The 18993-nt window shown below is 35.9% G+C and overlaps 3 protein-coding genes across 4 annotated transcripts; 1 reads left to right on the plus strand and 2 right to left on the minus strand.

The window, feature by feature from the left end:
- The first annotated feature begins 696 nt into the window (after positions 1 to 696).
- Positions 697 to 4714, plus strand: LOC116301015 (histamine H2 receptor). 2 transcript variants are annotated; one of them, XM_031710012.2, is made up of 2 exons: positions 697 to 1298; positions 1872 to 4714. In XM_031710012.2, exon 2 carries the CDS (start codon positions 2090 to 2092, stop codon positions 3050 to 3052), a length of 963 nt encoding a protein of 320 aa, XP_031565872.2. In that variant the 5' UTR covers positions 697 to 1298; positions 1872 to 2089; the 3' UTR covers positions 3053 to 4714. The 2 variants fall into 2 exon arrangements, with proteins under 2 accessions (XP_031565872.2, XP_031565873.2); XM_031710013.2 differs by lacking the exon at positions 697 to 1298 and adding an exon at positions 1626 to 1743.
- LOC116301010 (adenosine receptor A1) lies at positions 3797 to 10808 on the minus strand. Its single transcript, XM_031710003.2, has 2 exons — positions 10673 to 10808; positions 3797 to 6751 (listed from the first exon to the last, which is right to left on the minus strand). Exon 2 carries the CDS (start codon positions 6347 to 6349, stop codon positions 5348 to 5350), a length of 1002 nt encoding a protein of 333 aa, XP_031565863.1. The 5' UTR covers positions 6350 to 6751; positions 10673 to 10808; the 3' UTR covers positions 3797 to 5347.
- Positions 10315 to 12979, minus strand: LOC116301014 (uncharacterized). The gene has a single exon (XM_031710011.2). The coding sequence runs from the start codon at positions 12757 to 12759 to the stop codon at positions 11773 to 11775; it is 987 nt and encodes a 328-aa protein (XP_031565871.2). The 5' UTR covers positions 12760 to 12979; the 3' UTR covers positions 10315 to 11772.
- Between the last annotated feature and the right edge of the window lie 6014 nt (positions 12980 to 18993).

Below are 18993 nucleotides of genomic sequence, written 5' to 3' on the forward strand. Positions count from 1 at the left end.
GTGTTCTAAAACTTCTAAAAATGTAAGGAAATGCCCAGACCTTGGAGGGGTTTTGGTTTGTAAGAGAGTAAGCGGTGATTTAGAAAATAGAAGTGAGTCAGTGAATAAAATCATCGAGGGCTTGTTTTCGATGGATAAGGAAAAGCAACGGTTCGCACAGAACGCAAATTCTGAAACAATACCAAATAGGGTTAAAATAGAAACGGTGCAAGACACTGGACACCCGAAAAAGGGACCAGAAGATTGCTCAAACCATGTTCGTGAAGTACCAAATCCTCGCCCTAGGGACAGAAAATTAACGCATAAGAAAATAAAACATATCAAGTTGAGATTGACTTCACGTGAACAAGGAAAGAGACCGCTTGTGACGTCACAACAGGAACGAGTGACCAAGAATGAGGATTTGCCTGAACATACGACAAGTGAGCCATCCTTGAGTTTGGTTTGCTTAAAGAAGCTATTTCCAAACGCAAAGCTGGAGTTGTACTGAACAAATTGATGAGTGGGGTAGGGGAGGGGTAATCGTATTGCGAGACTTCAACTAGGAAAACTGAATTTGGAGTCGACTGGTGTGACCAAACTTAAAAGGAGGAAGTAGGTTGTCATGGATTATGCAGTCATCACTTGCTACCCTTTTACCAGCTTCAACAAAATATGGAATAACTTATTCAACTTACGTTTAATTCAACAGTGATAGCTCAAAATGAGCAAGGTATAGCTCAAGAGATTCTCGTTAGGAAACAAAAATGCACTTTTGCCAATTTTTCACTTTCTACTGACAGAGGCCTTATTGAACTACTGCCGAGTGACCGTTTAATGGCAGGTATAGCGACCAAGGACTTATCAGTCGGTTCAAGTGTGGACGTCTTGTAAAACTTCATTACTCGATTGTCTTGACTGTTCGTTCCGTGTGACAAAGTCTGTTACGCAGTCTCCTCTCTTGGGGAAGTCCAGTACATAGTGTCACGCTGTCTCAGACAGACGTTCTATACAATCAGACTATCATCCCGAAAGGGTCAAACTAAAAAGGTATTGCGGCTAAACCAAAATAAGACGTATGCTAATTTGTGGACGGTTTCTAAGAATAAGGTCGTCATCAAAATGCAACACAGCTACAAATATTAATAGCATTAACTTCTAAGAAAACACCAATTTTCACAGCTGTTGATTTTGTGGAGACTAAGTTCCTAAAGGTACGGGAAAAATCAAGAACTCCAATACCATATTTTTACGCTTCAAAGCAAAGCCACTGCAGCAGTCTACTTTACAAAATTGAAGGGATTCGTTTAAAAAAAAAAGTGAGTATTTTAAGTTAGTTAGATGTTGCATTGATTGCTGTTTTGGTTATATAGAGAATGTCCAACCTCAAAATACTGAAACCACAATTAAACCGCAATTCGTGGGGGCCATGAATAAGCAAATACCTTCTGATACCAAACCGTAAAGGCTTGAATTATTTAAAATAAAAACATTTGCTCATCAAAATAAAACGATCAGGAAAAAGTAATTTGGATTGCTCAAACTTTTTTTTTTTTTTTTTCCATTTTCGCCACATGTTTCTTTCTTTCACTTGCTTCCAAGAAAACATCAATTTTCCAAGAAAACCGAAGTACTGATTGCGTAAATATGTATTGAAAACATTTATCAGTTCCTGTCGTATTGTTTGCAATAGAATTCGGTAATATTTGCATTATGAATGCCTTGAAGGCTGTTTTAGCAACCTAAGTCAACAACTTCCTACGGGTTGGTAAATATTAATACATTCTCTTATTAATATTTCTCTATTTTTGGATAAGGAACAAGTAACATTGTTGTATTGAAGGTTTTATTTCACTTTCAAAGGAAGTAATGAAAGGCTATTTTGCCCATAGGAATACAAGATGTCAATAAGATGTCAAGACTTGTGGGCTGAAAAGGTGAGATGTCAAACTGATTGAATCCATAACACTTTTCAAGGAATAGAAGGAATATGAATTAGACAAGCAGCTGAGTAAATCAAACTGAAGTTAGCCACGCGTTTTTGGACTACGCCAGGAACTCAACACGAAATTGTGGTTACATCGTCTTCAAGGTCGAATATAAGAGAACCATGTTTGGTGACAACATCTGTGGTAACATATCTGCTCCTACAAGCTTGTCCTACGCTTCTGCAAGCCTTTCCATCCTCATCGCCCTGACAAGCATAGCGGGGAACCTACTTGTTATCTTGGCTGTTCTCGTCGACCCTAATAAAGATTTAAGATCTCCTTTCAACTATTTCGTTATCAACCTTGCCTTCGCCGACCTGATTGTGGGATGTGTCGTGGCACCTATCTCCGCCATTTTCCACACTTGTGAAGGACTTGGAGTACGTATGATTGTTCCTATAAAAGTTCTCCATTTAACCTTCTTTATCACCTGTACGGCGTCTTTACTCAGCCTTGCTGCATTGACAGTCGATCGGTATCTGGCAATAACATCTCCTTTGGAATATCGTACTAAACTGAGCACCAGCCGAGTGATAATAGCTTCAGTTGCTATTTGGATATTTGCCGTCGGATTCTCCTTCATCTATCTCAAAAGTGGATACATCTTATATACCTTTGTGTTCGCCCACACAACGATTGTATTCACCTTTATGGTCTTACTATTCACGTATCTCAAGATTTTTTCAAGCTTTCGATCACAGGTCCAACATTGGGAAAACCTTGCCGAGACGACTGAAGAAAATCAAGCATCACAACGAGCTATGAAGTGGGAAAAGAAGATCACAAAAACATTTTTGATCGTGCTAGCTTTATTCATGGCCTGTTATGTTCCCTCGTGTATCTTTGTGTATATCATGAATCTCTGTACCAGATGTAGCTGTGTGCTGGTGCACGTGTCACGTGACTTGCAAATCATGTTCGTCATGGCCAACTCGAGCATGAACCCCTTCGTTTATGGATGGAGGTTGGAGAATTATCGCAGAGCGTTCAAGAGGATATTAACGTGCCGCTGGTTTGTAAGGAAAATACGTAGTTTGTCTCGGTCGGTGTTGAGTATCGGTGAGCGACAGGACAGTAGCAGCTAACTGGTTTTTACGTGACGCCATGCAAAGCAAGATATAATGGCGGACTCTTTACGATGCAAGTTCAACAATATTTTGCGGCGTGTTTCTCGTTTTCAGCTTTCAAATTTCCGACCGACGTTTTTTGAAATAGGTGTATACACCGAATCGAAATATGACCAATTTGAATAACTATTGTTCTGGACTGATTAGCATCTCTCACATGTAAAAACGCCGCTATCTTGAAAGTATTGAAACGAGAGAGACTGTGGACGAGTATTTTGGTTCCCAAAGCTTCCGGGTCCAAGTTTTCGGGACCCATAAGTCCTTTCGGTCATTGTACCGCTACAGTCTCTAAGCGTGGAGACGGAACGGACGAGCGATACACTGTTGAAGAGCCTAAAAACGCTTTTATTTTTCCATGTGAACACGAAGCTAGTAGGTCTAAAACAGTAGTTATTCAAATTGGTCGCCATATTTTGACTCTGCGTATGTTTGTATGTAAACTTAAGCTTTGGTAAAGCTTTGGTAAAAAAAGGGGGGGGAGGGACAAAGCGGAGATAGGGAAAGGGAAAGGGGATATCCTTATCTCTTTTCTCCAGTTTCCATTTTCATTATTAAATGCCTTGTATGCAAATATTCATGTGCCATACATATCAAGCAATCAGTATTTACTTTTCGTATGGGACAGAAAGGCAGCTTTATTGATTTTATTCAGGTCATGATTACCAAACAAAACCAGCTAAAACAAGACTCTCTAAAACAAAGTATAGGAATAATTGAATTTCTTTGAGATGACTCAATCAGATTGAAAAGTAAGTATTAATAACTACTTAATATCTAAAAGCTGGTTTTCACTAGGGACCTTAAGCTGCAGGACGGCAACGACGACGACGACGGCAACCATACAATAGCACTAATTGCGCTATTCAATAGATACTCGTTGAAATGTACAAAATACTATACATCATTGCCATCTTATGCTGAAAGTAAGACGTGAAATGTCCTATTTTTACGTACTAAAGAGAACTGCTACGCCATAAGGTTATCTTTGCTGATTTTCGTTATAAGTAAAGCGCTCCCAAAAGACATTTTTTAAATATAGCAAGAAAGAGATTGTTTGCCATCATGATTTTATACATTGTTTTAGTGCTCTTAAAGTAAGCATTGATTATTTGAAATACTACTTATTAGATTTCACCGTCAATAACAAGACAGTCACTAACGTTGTAAAAATTTTGTTTTGCGTGATAAAACAGGGTAATCATAACGAATAAAAATGAATTGTATACGATATAAAATAGAATAGAATTTAAAATATGTAACAACCACAATATACATTAAAAGAATGAAAAATATGAAACATATTCATAATGAAGCAAACAAGTCCTAGTGCTGGATGACTGTACTTTGATAGAGTGAAGGCATTTAACCCGTGAAATAAAAATTATTAGTCAACGTGTAATAGTCAAATAGACACAAAAGAAAACAATGGAATTAGGGTCTACTAAAGTGTATTAGTCTAATATCTATTTAACGGGTTTAATGACTTCACTCTAGTCAAATAGACACAAAAGAAAACAATGGAATTAGGGTCTACTAAAGTGCATTAGTCTAATATCTATTACACAGGTTTAATGACTTCACTCTAACGACTGAAGGAGTATTAAAAACTTTTTTTATAAATGTATTTGTCGTTTAAATATCTTGAAAAAAACATTTTACGTTATGGCTCTAATTAAATATTCATTTTGGCCATTATAATTCGAGACAAAGTTTTTTTAACGAGAATATTAAGCTTAAAACCGCATCTCTTTCCCTCAGAACGGCACCATCAGGTATATAAAGGCTTTGCACCATCACGTGATGGCACCGCCCATGGCAGGAGCAATTGAATCTAGCTTAATCTGATTTACATGAGAGAATTCAGTTTCCCAGAGAGAAAAAGACCCTATTGTTGTGCCTCCTGTCATGGCTGCCATGACGTGATGGAGCAAAGCCTCTATATACCTGCTTACTTTCATTTCAGACCACATGTTATTCTTTCGAGAATAAAGATTCTTTGTTTGAGTTGTATCCATATTCATGTGTCTTCTCATGCGCAACTGTTAAACACAAAAATTATACTCTAGGGAATGACTTGTGGTCTGAAATGGGAAAACATTACGCCCAAGGTAAAGAGGTCCATTACTCTGTCTTCTGATTTGCAACTGTTAAACAAAGAAATGATACTCTAGGGAATGACACATGGTCTAAAATAGGAAAATATTACATCCAAGGTAAAAAGGTTTCTTGAGAGTGATGATGCAACTGCTGGATCTATTCACTTTGTGAAGTTTTTGGAGCTATTGAGGTAGTGCTTTCTCCAGTCGACGAATTCACAAACTCCAGCCTAAATGACTGGAATCTCCTCCTTAAGCATGCACATTGAAGCATTTTCTTAAACGCTTTTCTGAAATTCTCAAATCTTACTGCATAAAGAAAAGGATTAATGCTGGAATTAGAAAGAATGAGGAAAAAGTGAGCATCCCTCGCCCAGTGAATTAAGACACAGCTACATGTACTGCACAAGTTGGTGATGTAGATACAGATGCAAGCTGGAAGGTAGCAGCCAAGAAAAAACACCAACATGATGAGAAAAGTCTTGGTGACTTTTTGCTCCCATCTGACAGCTTGACGTTTAGCAAAGTTGTCTTCATTCTTTGCATCATTCATGTTGTCCCACTGCTCAACTTGTGTTCTAAACACTTTGAATATCCTCTGGTATGTAAAGAGCATCACGAAGAAAGAAAATAAGATAATGGTGTGCATGAAAATAAATGAAAACATGAGGTATCCAGTTACGAGATACAAAAATGAAAATGCTACAGAGAAAACCCAGATTCCAAGAGAAACAAACCCTGCTCTTTTGGGATTGAGTCTAGTCCTATAAGACATTGGTGAAGTGATTGCAAGATATCTGTCAAATGTAAGAGCAGCAAGACTTAACACAGATGCCGAGCTAGTCATGAAGTAAGGTACATGTATATAATTCAGACTTGCAGGATACTTGCCTTGTAAACCTTCACTGTAATGATACACTACGCCTAGAGGATCAACTACAAGTCCAACTAACAAGTCTGCCACAGCTAGATTGGCAACAAAGTAATTGAAAGGTGATTTTAAATCACGATATGGATCCACAAAGATGGCAAGCAACACCAGTAAGTTACCAGTGACTGTAAGGAGAGTCAATGGGATGAAAATGGATGCTGTAGTGAATGAGATATAACTGGGAGGGATAGTCATGTTCAAACATGGATATTCACCAAATAAAGACATTTTGAAAATGAAAAATAGAGAACGAAATGAAACACTAAGAAAATTATGAGAGAAGGAAGTAGAGTGAAATAATAAACCAATTTTGCAAATATAGGCCAAGATATAATATATATAGTATGAATACTTCCCACTTCCTGTTCAATTTTTTTTCTTAAATAGATTGAGGTTGTGCCTTTGTTTTGAAGTTTTCTGCTTGTTTTGTTTTCCCCTTGCTTTCTTCTATTTGTTTTCCTTTTATTTTCTTGATTCTTGGTTATTACATATACTTGGTATATTCATAGATAGAACTTTCCATTTTTCTGCCATTTTTTCTTTCTTTTTTTCTTGATTTCTTTTTCTGAGTTTTATTGGCTTGATTGTGAAACAGCAATAACATGAAGCTGTTTTAGCCTCGTAAGACACCTGAAACCAAAAATAACTACAATACTTAGTGATATAATAGTGATATAATATGCTAAAGAAATGAGTTTTAAAATCACATCATTATTATAATTATACAGCTTTTCATTAATCCCATATAGGTAACTGTCCAATTATTTTCTTAATTGGACAGGTCTTGTTGATATGGGATTAATTAGGCAGCTATATAATTAATAGGTAATGGGATTTTATGCTCCCTAATCAAAAAAATAGTTAGACTCGAAAAATTCCTCTGACTGCCAAATTGGACTCCGCCTACAGCCTCATCCAATTTTGGAAGTCCTTGGAATTTTCCTCATCCAATTATTTCTTAATTGGACGGCATGGAGTCCTATTACATATACTAGTTGTATCATCAATCTATAATCACATATAAGCAACTGTTGTATTATTTTCAAATTCTCCTTCCTGTCCAAATTAAGGATTAATTTGGATCGTTTCCATTCGCATTCTTTCGAGGGAAAACTATGACTTATGGAATCAGTCTAGTATAGTTTGACAAAATATAGTATAGTATAGGGATGGATGATATGGGATGATATAATTAATCTGCAATAGGACTACATGTTTGTCCAATTTGGAAATAATGGAATTTAAATTGATTAAAATGATTTATATGAGAAAGAATTCAGTTTCCCAGGGGAAAAAGAGTCTACTGTCGTGCCTCTTGTCATGGCTTCTGTCATGTGGTGGTTCAAAGCCTCTATAGTTTATAAAATTCCTTATCTTACTGAAGTTTTCAATATTCTGCAAACACCGACATTTCAACGGCTAATTGTTAAATTGGTTTTTTTGCAGCCAGTCAAGAACATAAAAGGTACCAACTGATTATTTTCAATTGACAGCAGTGAAAAAACAAATTCCAGAATGCAGCTCACAACCACCAAGTTCGCAGAATATCAAAAACCACAGCAATATATAATTCATGTTAGAGATTCAAGTAGTCACGGTCTCAAATACCTAAAGGAATCAACTTCCAAAACTGTATTAACCAAAATGCATTTATTTTGCCCAGGCAAAATTTATATATGTTATTTTTATAAGCTGAACTGCATCTGATTAACTAACTAAAGTAACGTAACTAAAATGTATTTTTTTGTCAAAGTAAAAATTGAATATTTTGTTTTTAAGCTGAATTGCGTACAATTAAGTTAGATTGCAATCCCATAAGCCTTTCTTAATATTTATGCATGTCATTCTTAGCGTCACTTCCATGCAGCTCATTATTTTTATTTATTTATTTTTATTTAAACAATTTGCCATAAGGTAGGTGCTACAAAAAAAACAATTGTCCCTTACAAGGTGTAACACCATTGAATATGCACTTTTTTTTGCCCTTAGATATTAGAACTGAAACCTTATACAACATCAATTCAGTGGATGGAAATAGATATTGCAAAGGTTTTCTAATAGGCCTTTTTTGATATCTATGTGTATATTTAATATTCTGCATGAAATTGAGGCTAATGATGACAAACATCAATATTGAGAAAGTCCTTTATGCATTTCCTATCACTCCAAGATCAGTAACAAAATTTTTTTTGTATTAAGACAAAGATTAAATGCTTAAAACTAAATGCTTATAACTAATAGTATCTATTTAGTGACTAATAGTTGCTATTACTCAACCAGAACATTCATCATACAAAGACAAATACACAAGAGATCATTTGTGTCTTTTGTTTAATAAATGTTCTGGTTGAGTAATAGTGACTATTAGCCACTAAATAGATACTATCTGTCAGTATTTAGTTTGTTTTTATTTCACGGTTTAATTGCATCCCCTCAAACAGTACTAAATTTTAAACTGATTTGATGGAAGAAATGAGCATTGGAATTAAAATAAACTCAAAAGCATGGTATCTTGATTTTATAACTAAAAGAAATTATTTTATCTAATATAAGTTTCTACCATTCTCTATTAGTACCTGCAACTCTAGATCTTCTGGATTTGAATATACACTGTAAATTGTAAGTTGAAAAGTCAATAATTTATACCTCTACAATATTAATTATAATTTCATGGAATAAATAGAATGCGCCAAGGACTCACCGGAGGATTTTGGTTCTTGATTTTATATTCTCTAACTTGTAGTTGCAAACAAACACTGGCTAGAATGGAGGTAAATTACCAGGGCGAAAGCGAAAGACCCTTGGAAATAAATTCAGGAAAAATTAATTTCCGACCTCGCTGGGAATCGAACTTCTCTTGTTGTAACTTATCTATATTTCTATATCACAGTAAGTTTTATTCTGTTTGCTTTTATTGAGTCATCAAATGAAAAAGCCATGAAAAAATAATAAATGGGTGACTAAAATGATGGTTTGAAATTTTTCATTTTACCAAATACTTGGCAAAATTGTTTGCCTCACCCACTGTCTATCATACTCAATGCTAAGTGTTTGATTCCAAAAATGAACTAATAAACTATGAAAAAGCTTGGTATCACTATTCGTCGCTAATCAGCCTTGCAAAGTACAGCAGTGGCTCAGCCCAATGGAGTCAAACGGATGAGGAATGGTTTATTTATAAGTTTGAACCATACAATAAGGCAAGAGATGTTTTATGGTGGGATGATAACCGAGAAAAAAGCCTTTTTGACTAAAAAGTTTTTTTTCCATGGCTTAGCTTTTCTTAATAAAGTTTGAATGTGGAAATTAATGCCAGGAACATTTGCACTAAAATGTATTCTAAGACTCCAGCTTCCTATCATTATCACTGCCGATATAGTTATTCAAACCAATACACCAAATGTGTGACCAATTTGGATAATTATTGTCCTGAACTGACTAAGCCTGATAGTGTTCAAGTGGAAACATAAAAGTGTTTTCACATGATAATAAAAGAGGCTAGGCTGTCCACAATGACAGTTATGCAAATTTGTCGCCATATTTTGACTCACCGTGGGTATAAAAAATTCAGGATTTAATGTATCAGTGAATTATTCTGCCTCAAGCTAAAATTTATAACTGACATAGCAACATAGGTGGTATGATAAAAATTTGAATAGAGTCCATAGGGACTACAGCTCCCATGATACAAGGCAACATAACACCTATGATCATGAACTGCTCTTGAAAATATAATTTTAAAAAATCATTTATTATATAATTACCAATGAAATATCTATTTTTCTCTATTTCGAAAAATTGATATCTTCACGCGTGAAAATAACGTTATTTTCACGTGTGAAAATAACACCATTGCGGTGGCTATTCGAAAATACACGGAAAGAATTGCCTGAAAAAGTCAAAACATACTTTCATTGATAATTATATAATAAACAGAATATTACATGGGCGCTTGGAGATACGAAATTTATCTTCTCGTGTTGAAAATCTCTCACTCGTTCGCTGCGCTCACTTGTGAGAGATTTTTCAACACTCGAAGATAAATTTCGTATCTCCGCGCGCCCACGTAATATCCTCTATATCTGGACACTATCAATTTAATATTCACATGTTTTTAAATTATGGAGGTCGTGTGAGAAGCTTCAATGATTAATTACTAACTTAGTCGGAAGTATTAACAACAAACAAACGTCTAATAACAGGATATTGAATATAAATTTTCGATTTAGCAGCAGCATATGGCTTAAGGGGGCTTATAGAAAGTGTGACCAAGTCTGACCAGTTTCAGTTATAAGGCTTCACCCCAATTCAACTCAAATATATATTTAGACTTTGAGAAAAGTATAAAACAAAGGATGAAAGGAAAGACACACTAATATACATAATGTTAACGTTCAAGCATTTACAAGGCCTCAAATGAGAAATTGTAAAGGGGAAAAACTATAAAATATTGGCGTTGTTTAGCAAGAAACGGCATGTGCAGCTTTGATTGAGCAACTAACCATGCAGTAAAATACAAAAAAAAATCAAAATTACTGCTGAAATACTCACTTTAAGATTCAAAACTGCTTTATCTTGTCTTGTTTATCTTTAGCTTCTCGTTTTAGGAATTATATTTTAGTATTTTGTCCGGTAAAGAGGGCCAAAGTTGGCCGACTTCGTGACTACTTGTACTGCAATCGTTCACTTCCGCAATGTTTGGAATGCGTCCTTTGCACTCTATTGGTGACTAGCTTCCTGTGGTTTAGCAGAGAGAGAGGGAACTAAGGCGAGATATAATTATTGCCAAAGTTTTTGACTTGGAATACAGTACCATATATTATATATTATATTCATATTATATAATTTTATAACATAATATAATATACAATGGAAGCCGTACGTTTCTGTAAGTCAGCCAGGAGTGAGTGAGTTCTGTAAGTCAGCCGGGAGTGAGTAGCGAAGCCAGCAAAGAAAAAAATAGCATGTAGTAATGAATGATATTTTTTCCAAATAATTTATCTATTTACTTTTCATAAGACATTATAATTTCTTGTTAAAATTAAGAATAAACTTTTTATAAATTACCATTAAAAAAGTTGAAAAAGCGCATATCAAGGGGGAAAAATATTTTCAAAATCACTTAGTATGGTTGCAGTATTTTTGTACGTGCACTTCTCTTTTCAGAGATACAAACATCTGAAATATCAATATGCAAATGAGAAGACGTAAATTCAAGAATGGGTTACATTTTGCAGTGTAATTTACGACAAGTGTTCTGAAGTGAAATAACCTAAAAGTGTATAAAGCCATATATTTCAGTTATAAGGATGATTTGCAAATAAAAAAATAGCAGTACTTTCCACAACAGCACTTTTGTATGATAAATTAGTCTTGAATTTACGTCATCTCATTTGCATATTGATATTTCTAATGTTTATATCTCCTAAAAGAAAACTTTACATTCAAAAATACTGCAACCATACTACTACACTATTCACATATAAGTGATTTTGAAAGAAAAAAAATTTCCTTGATATACACTTTAACGACTACCGCATATATGGTAATCAACTACAATAGCGACGACTCATTTACTAGCAATGCGAAGCTCCTGATATGAACAGAAGACTGGAATTTTTTGCAACCTGCAATTCGCCTAAGATACAATTTCACGCAACTGGCTGTAATCTGTACTTTACTAAATACCCCTCCGGCATTTTGATGTCTATCTGCTGTATAGGTGTCGGAGGGGCGGGTGGTGGAGGAGAGAGCGTCTCTTGTGCGACCCGTGCCGTCCCCCACCCTTCAGAAGTACCCTGCGGTTCAATTCTGAGCGTCTGAAACTCCGACGTAACGTCCAACTCTGAGCCTCGCTTGTCCCGAGAATTTTTCTGTGTGGCGTCAGTGTTCCTTCGCCTGCTCCGCACACCCCATCCTCCGTACGTACTCTGTGGTATGTTAAAAGTCTTTTCACTTATCAACTTGTTTGAAACTCGTGAGTATTTATTTTGGCTCTCTTTCGGTTTTGGTCGCGCAGAGAAAGTCATTCTATTAATTTTGAAGTTGGTGTTAAATTCAGGGCCTTCAGTTTGTTGTAGACGTTCCATCTCGTTCGCGAAGCACTGAACACAATCGAATTGCTCCGGATTTAATGAAGGAAGACCTCCCGAAGCAGGAGCAGATTTTGCTTTTCTATCTTTACTATTCGGTGAAATTTTTCTCTGACTTGTTTCTCGTCGTGTTTTTCGGTCCCATGGACTTTCTGTTCGCGTTGAAAGAGGATGAAAAGTTGGGTTAAAATACGCAGTCGGACTTGTTAGCGGTGCACGACCTTTCCTGACTGGTCGCCAGCCGCATCTTTGTCTTGATATCAGGTTGTTTCTTCTCAAGTCTTCTTCTTTGAACTCTTTTGGCGTTAAAGCCAGAAAGCACCGTTTATCTACAGCATTTTGATCCTCAAAATTATCTTTTTCCTCGTCTCCAGGCAAGTCTAATCTGTTAATTGGTGGTGGAGTGCTGGTCGTTTGCAGTGGCTTCAAACTTGATGCTTTTGGATTTGCAAGCGACGTGTGGAGGTATTTGAGTCGTCTAAGTGCTTGTTGTACATGAGTCGTTTGATCGAATGGCCTTTTACTTAAAACCGTATCTAAATTCATGCTTCGAATTTTTTCGTTGCAGTTAGTTAACTTGTTTTAGGACTGGCACAAGTTTTACTTTGAGAAACCGTACGTCGTGTGTGTAGGAATTCATGAAGTTACATATTTACTTGACTCAAATAATGGTTTCCTACGAGATACAGAATAAACAATGGTGTCTAGGTTTGAAAGGTTATGATTCGTCGAGCAATCCAGTAGTGGCCTTAGGGTCAAAACGCTTTTTCAAAAAACCGTTCCTTAGCTATTGAAAATAAATCCTTCTGTTTCATTTGCGTTTTTCGTAGACAATTTAAAGTCGTTTTGCCATCTTCTTTGATTAATTGTACACGTCGTTTTGTACAAATATTTCTAAATTTTAATTAACTTTGACCAGGGTTTTTGAAAACGTTTCTCGCATTTATAATAGACGGGGCATTCAATACTTGATTGTTTTAGGGATTACGATGCAGTGCGTTTTGTGTTTGGCTTTGATTCCCAAAAGGATTATCTTAATGCCAAAATTGATTAAAGTGGAGTTAGATATTTCTTTTAAAATTAGAAAGTCAATATGCATAGATGTCCAAATTCATTCTGTTTTATGTGGTCCAAGGGGTAAAATGCAGACAAGAAGCATCACCAATTACCTTTCCTATAGGCACTAAATTTGCGAACCGACGAGAGCGACATGGGTACATTGTCATGCAACTTATACGAAATATAAAACGTCTCTACTCGTTTGAGAACAAACAAGCATCGATCATATGATAGACCAAATAAACAAACAACATAATTTTTTTGTTTACCCAAGAAATTTCTTTAAAAACCGCAAGCAAAACATTTCAATCATTAATTATAGCTAATTATAATTACAGACTTTGTTTGTAGTTTCAATACCAGTATGTTTGCAGTGCCAAAAATAAAACTTAGTTTGACCTCCATTGAAAGCTTTGTCAATTCAACAATTATTCCATATGTCCTGTTTATAAAATCATTTAATGAGTCATGTCCCCCAAATGAAAGAATTTACTTTGTCCAGTCCAGTCTATTCCTCTGTTCATTATTTCTTTGGATTGTTCTAATTAGTTTTCTATTTTTCTTCCTCGCTTCCATCCTTTCTTCCTTGCTTGCTTTCTTCCTTGCTTCCTTGCTTGCTTCATTGCTCATCCATTGCTCTATCCGTTTTCCCATCCCATCCCATCCCATCTATCTTTTTAAACTTCTTCTTTCTCTTTCTTCTTCTTCTTTTTCTTCTTCTCTTTTTCTTCTTTTTCTTCATCTATTTTTTCTTCTTATTTTTCTTCATTATCATCTTCTTCACCATCGTCATCTTCATCCAGCTTTACTTCATCTTTTTAATTTTAATTCAATTATTTTCCAGGTCTTAGCGGTCAGACACAGCAGATGTTTCCACGCACCATTCAACCACAATAGCTCTTGTTCCAGTAAACCTGCCTCGTCATTATCATTTCGTATGGTCTGAGTACCAATTGTTTTCTCAAAGAAGCCATTCGTCTTGTCGATTGTCTGGATAAGCATATTCCAAATCAGTTTTAATAAGAGAGGTGTTTACAGTAAACAAACACAGAACGAACGTCTTGATGCAAGAGTTGCCGGAATTCAGCTGAAACTTAGCTTGCATTTAAAACAAGCGTTGCTGAAATCTATACAGTGGAAACAGACTTGGCCAGGAAGCTACTGCGAAGCTTCATTATTATCATCAAGAGGGTAGTGGAACTACATGGTTTTATTTTAAAACTATCAAAATGAACTAGCAGTGGAAACGCAGCTAAAGAAAGTAACTTTACAAGATTAGAATTATAAGACAAAATTCGATTAATGTAGTGTTGCTTGGCAATTGAAGTACATCAGTGTTGCTGCTGAACACTCTACTGCAATTTGGATTCGTAAAATCTGGCAAGGCTTGAACTCAGATCAATTACAGTTAATGAGCATCTTGACAAGATCATATATATAATTCTTCAGTCAGTTTTCAGTTTTCTAGTGTCCTTTTTGCTTTGCATGAGATTGGAGAAAACATTAATTGGATCGCTGTTAGACCGTTTTGATTCGCTTCCCTGCATCAGTGGAGAAAACGACTATTCATTCGTACCTTGATTCCTGAACCAGCCAAATGGCTCATATAGTACGTTGATATTTATCTCATTTGCAGAAATTTCCTTGAGAAATTCTGGAACGAACAGTAATGTAAAGGTGTTAATTGCTGAAGTTAATCCAAGTTGCCAAGAGAGATTGAGTAGGGATTTAGTTTTACAAATAAAGTTACAGTTTTTTCCAACATTATATTAATGAGTGTGAGCGTAGAAATACAGCGGAAAAATAATGTTAGTGCAACGAATTAATTTCTGTGACAATTTTATCAGAGGAAAAGAAGCATTGGAAATTTGACCGACAAGTAACGTGACAAAAAGGCAATGTCTGCCCTGCAATTGTGATGGTACTATTGATTTCGTATTTATGAAATAATAAATACATGACGACGACAAGAAACGCCATCTGCAGCTGATAAAAATATACATATATACCAGTGCTGCATGAATCACTGTGGTTATTTCAGTATACGAACAAGAGATTAACAATCTGGAGGAATCAGAAGAAAACAAAATTATATAACAGAAGTATCATCTACTTTTTGTGGAATTTGCATGAATTGAACTCCACAATCTACTTGCGCACAACATTTAAGAATCAAAGACTGGAGCAAAGTAGGCATTATATTGTTTGCTTCAAAATATCTATATAACTTTGAGTATTGAGCACTGGTTTGAAGTTTAACCTCAACAGTACAGTTCCCAGCAAATTCGGTGCATCATCAGCTGTTTAACTTGATAATACATTTGAGCTTTGTACCACTATTAAAGATCACAGTCTGGGGCTGAGCTGACTCCATGCTTTAAAATAACTATAACAGTGAGTACTGAGCAATAAAAGGAAGCGTGGACACGAAGTACTTATTATTAAAACTAATTGCAGTTTCCAGGTAATAACTGTACGTGTCATCAATTCTTCGAGAAAAAACATTGCAACCGGGTCGGTCTTGTCTCTACAAAAATAGCACTAAATATTACAGTGTCTAACAATTCAGTTTGGCGCTAACAGTTATAGCGTAATATGTCCACACCAATCACTAAAGCAATGGCTAAGGCCAAGCCTCACACACCAACGCCTGGAGAAGAAAGGACGAGGGAGGAAAAGACTTCGGAGGAAACAGGCTTACCAGCAATTGACATACTGTCACTTTGTGCTCAAACCGAACGACATTATCAAAAAGAAAGGCAAAACACAAAAGATAAACGTTTAACACGGATCCACAACACCAGAAACCACATTTCCAAGTCTTTAAATTACGGAATAGATGGCAGCTTCCCCCCAAGGATTAGCAGCTGGAGCCACAAGACAAGGCATTTCCGGGGGTTGCAAGGAGGTTCCAGATGCAGAAGTGAAATGTCTTTCACGCCCGATGAGGCCACACGTTTCCAGACCCCAAAATCTGGGTTTTCTAGTCCATGTTTCCAAGGGAGTACCCCACCAATACGCTGCCGACTTCAGAGCTACCCTCCTGGTGTACGAAGCATGAGTTCCTGTGGGGGACCTGGTACGCAGGATTTTATGGTTTCAAGGGCAAGCCTAAATAAGAGACCAAAGAAGCGACATTTAAGCTTCAAAACGGACGTCCAAGGAAATATAACGAATGTTTCCGGAAAGGATGCGAGAGAGACGAGCGTTCCCCGACAATATACCGATTCAAAGCTCTCGTCTTCTCGAAAGAAATCGAGTAGCTCCGACGAGGGTAGTAGCCAATCAAAAGTGCCGTACTTTGGACAAAATGTTTGGCTTCCTGACGCAAAGTATGATGTCTCAAACGTGGTTATTGTGCCGGGAGAACATTTTCAGGATTCTAAATTTCCTAGTAACGAATCACTGGATGAAATTTTGGAGGTTCAAGATAGAGCTCCTTCGGTTGTGAAGAAAATTGACATTAAACTGCCGTGTTTAGAAAATTAAAGTACGGGTTTAAAGACCAATCCCTTTTCGGGTTGTGCTACAAAATTATAAACAAGTCACGTGACTAACTGATCACGTGATCTTTGGGTGATTAAAAAATCGATCAACCATTCAAAATAAATACTACGCGATCACGTGCAATTTGGGTGATAAGAGTTAACCATTCAAAAAACGTATTTTGAAAGTGAGCTATTACTTGTGTGTTTTTAAAAATTCGTAAGATATGGCTAACTTAAAATGAAAATTGAAGCGGGTATATTGACTAAAGTAAAATAAATAAGTGTAACTATATGCATCACGTTTTTATTATGATTTTATGCTGGAATCAATAAATAATAATAATAATAATATTATTATTATATTATTATTATTATTATTATTATTATTATTATTTCATGTATCTTATCATCCTTATTCAGCAGTTTTAAAATTTCCTTTTAAAGTTCCAGCGTTTGTTTCCCAAGGAACACATTTCTTTTTTTTTTATTTCGTTAAAGTTAAAGCATAGTTAATAGAGGGAAATATCTATTAACTATGGTTAAAGTACTCATCAAATAATTTCAGCAATTTATCTAGACCTATTTTGTCCTAAAATCAAAAAACAGTTGTGAAATTTCATTAACTTTCCTTTCCTGGCTCAATTGCAATTTTTGTTTTGCTTTAATCAAAAAAGTTTGTTTTGGACAAGCTATTTGACGCTCTTCGAGTGTCGGTACTGTAGATAGTATGGCCTCTTAGCTCGTTGCGAATTGCATTCCATACAGTCTGTCAAATAGTTTGCAGAAGGCAAGTGAATTTCCAGCTTTTTCGTCTTAAACCTTTTGTCATTGTCCGTCGTTTTAAACGCTTGTCTCAACTTATATCTATCGACTAAGGAAGCCTTCAATTGCAGGTTGACATCTGCAAATTTAAAGCCTGGTAGAAAATGCTCTTCTCTTGAGAAAACGTCGTTTTTGGAGTTTGTTGAAGTTAAAACAATTTTTCCTCGGTGGTCTCCGTCTCGCAGTGGAGAGATTTGAAGTACATCATCGACGCTCAATCTTGCAAAGTTCAAAGCAGTAGTTCCATTGGTTTCTTTTTTGAACAGGAATAGTTTTCCTTTATCATCTGTAATCTCCTTATCCTCGCTGTTTTGATTTAAAGACGACGAGCTTGAGATCCGTTTTTGATTGCTTAATGAACCAGAATTCCCAGAAAGTGTACGAAATTCAGTTTCGCTTGCACATGAAGAGTAAACAGACCGTTTTTCTGATACAGGACAACTTTTTGGCATTCCAAGATGGCGCGTTTTGGCAACAGACGATGAACTTGAATACCTCGAGTTTCCAGGCCTTGCTAGGATACAATCTAGTCTCTTTTTCAACAGTGAAACATCTTCCATGCTTTTTCGGTATTGTTTCGTGCTAGCACCGAAAGGTATGTAGTCCTTCGCCGACTGCTTTTCTTGCTTTTTCTCAACTTCATTTTTGTACATGGTGAACCTTGAGGCGCTAATGAACTCACAAATTCATTAATGTTGTATTTTCCCGTCTGGCGTTTTCATCCAATATAAAATGTAAACAACCAAAAATTAACGTTTCAATTATAAAATCTTTGATTTCAAATGAATTTCTATTCCAAAGTTTAGGAGCCATATGCAGTGAACACAGACATCGTTCTGCAGGTCATCGACTGAATACGTATAAGGAACTAAAACATATGCATTTCTAAGTTACTATGTACTAAAGAAACTTAATCATCATTCATCGTGAGAGGAATATGACAGCCAAGCTGTTGACACAATCAAAAAAGTTCAAACTAGTTAACGTTGTCAAGGCAAATAATAAATACAAAAACGAATGCTAATGGCGTGAAATATTGAACGAAGCGGGCCCCTTGGCACCTACTTTCTCTTATCACGAAAAAGGTTATTGCTTTAAAGGCTAGGTTGTAAAATATCTGATAAAAAAGTCGTACAGCCTCCCTTTTTAGTCACCAATTATCATTGTCATGTAAAACTCACAAATAAAAAGGCGATAAAGAAAGAGAGAAATTTGAGAGAGAGACACTTTGGTGTTAATCCTTAATAAGTTAGAGCCAAACAAAGAAACCAAAGACCTGAGATTATCCTAAAACGATTTACGTTATTGGTTGCTAGGCAGGATTCTATAGAAATAACTCTTAAGCTTTGTGTCAATAATTGAACGTAGTTAAATGAAGTATGTTTTGTAAAAGAAAGAAAATTTGCATAAT

The sequence above is a fragment of the Actinia tenebrosa genome, unplaced genomic scaffold (genome assembly GCF_029948245.1).
Source record: "Actinia tenebrosa isolate PJP-AT-01 unplaced genomic scaffold, QUT_ActTen_1.0 PGA_scaffold16__25_contigs__length_10494907, whole genome shotgun sequence".
In the NCBI taxonomy this organism is placed as follows: Eukaryota; Metazoa; Cnidaria; class Anthozoa; order Actiniaria; family Actiniidae; genus Actinia; species Actinia tenebrosa.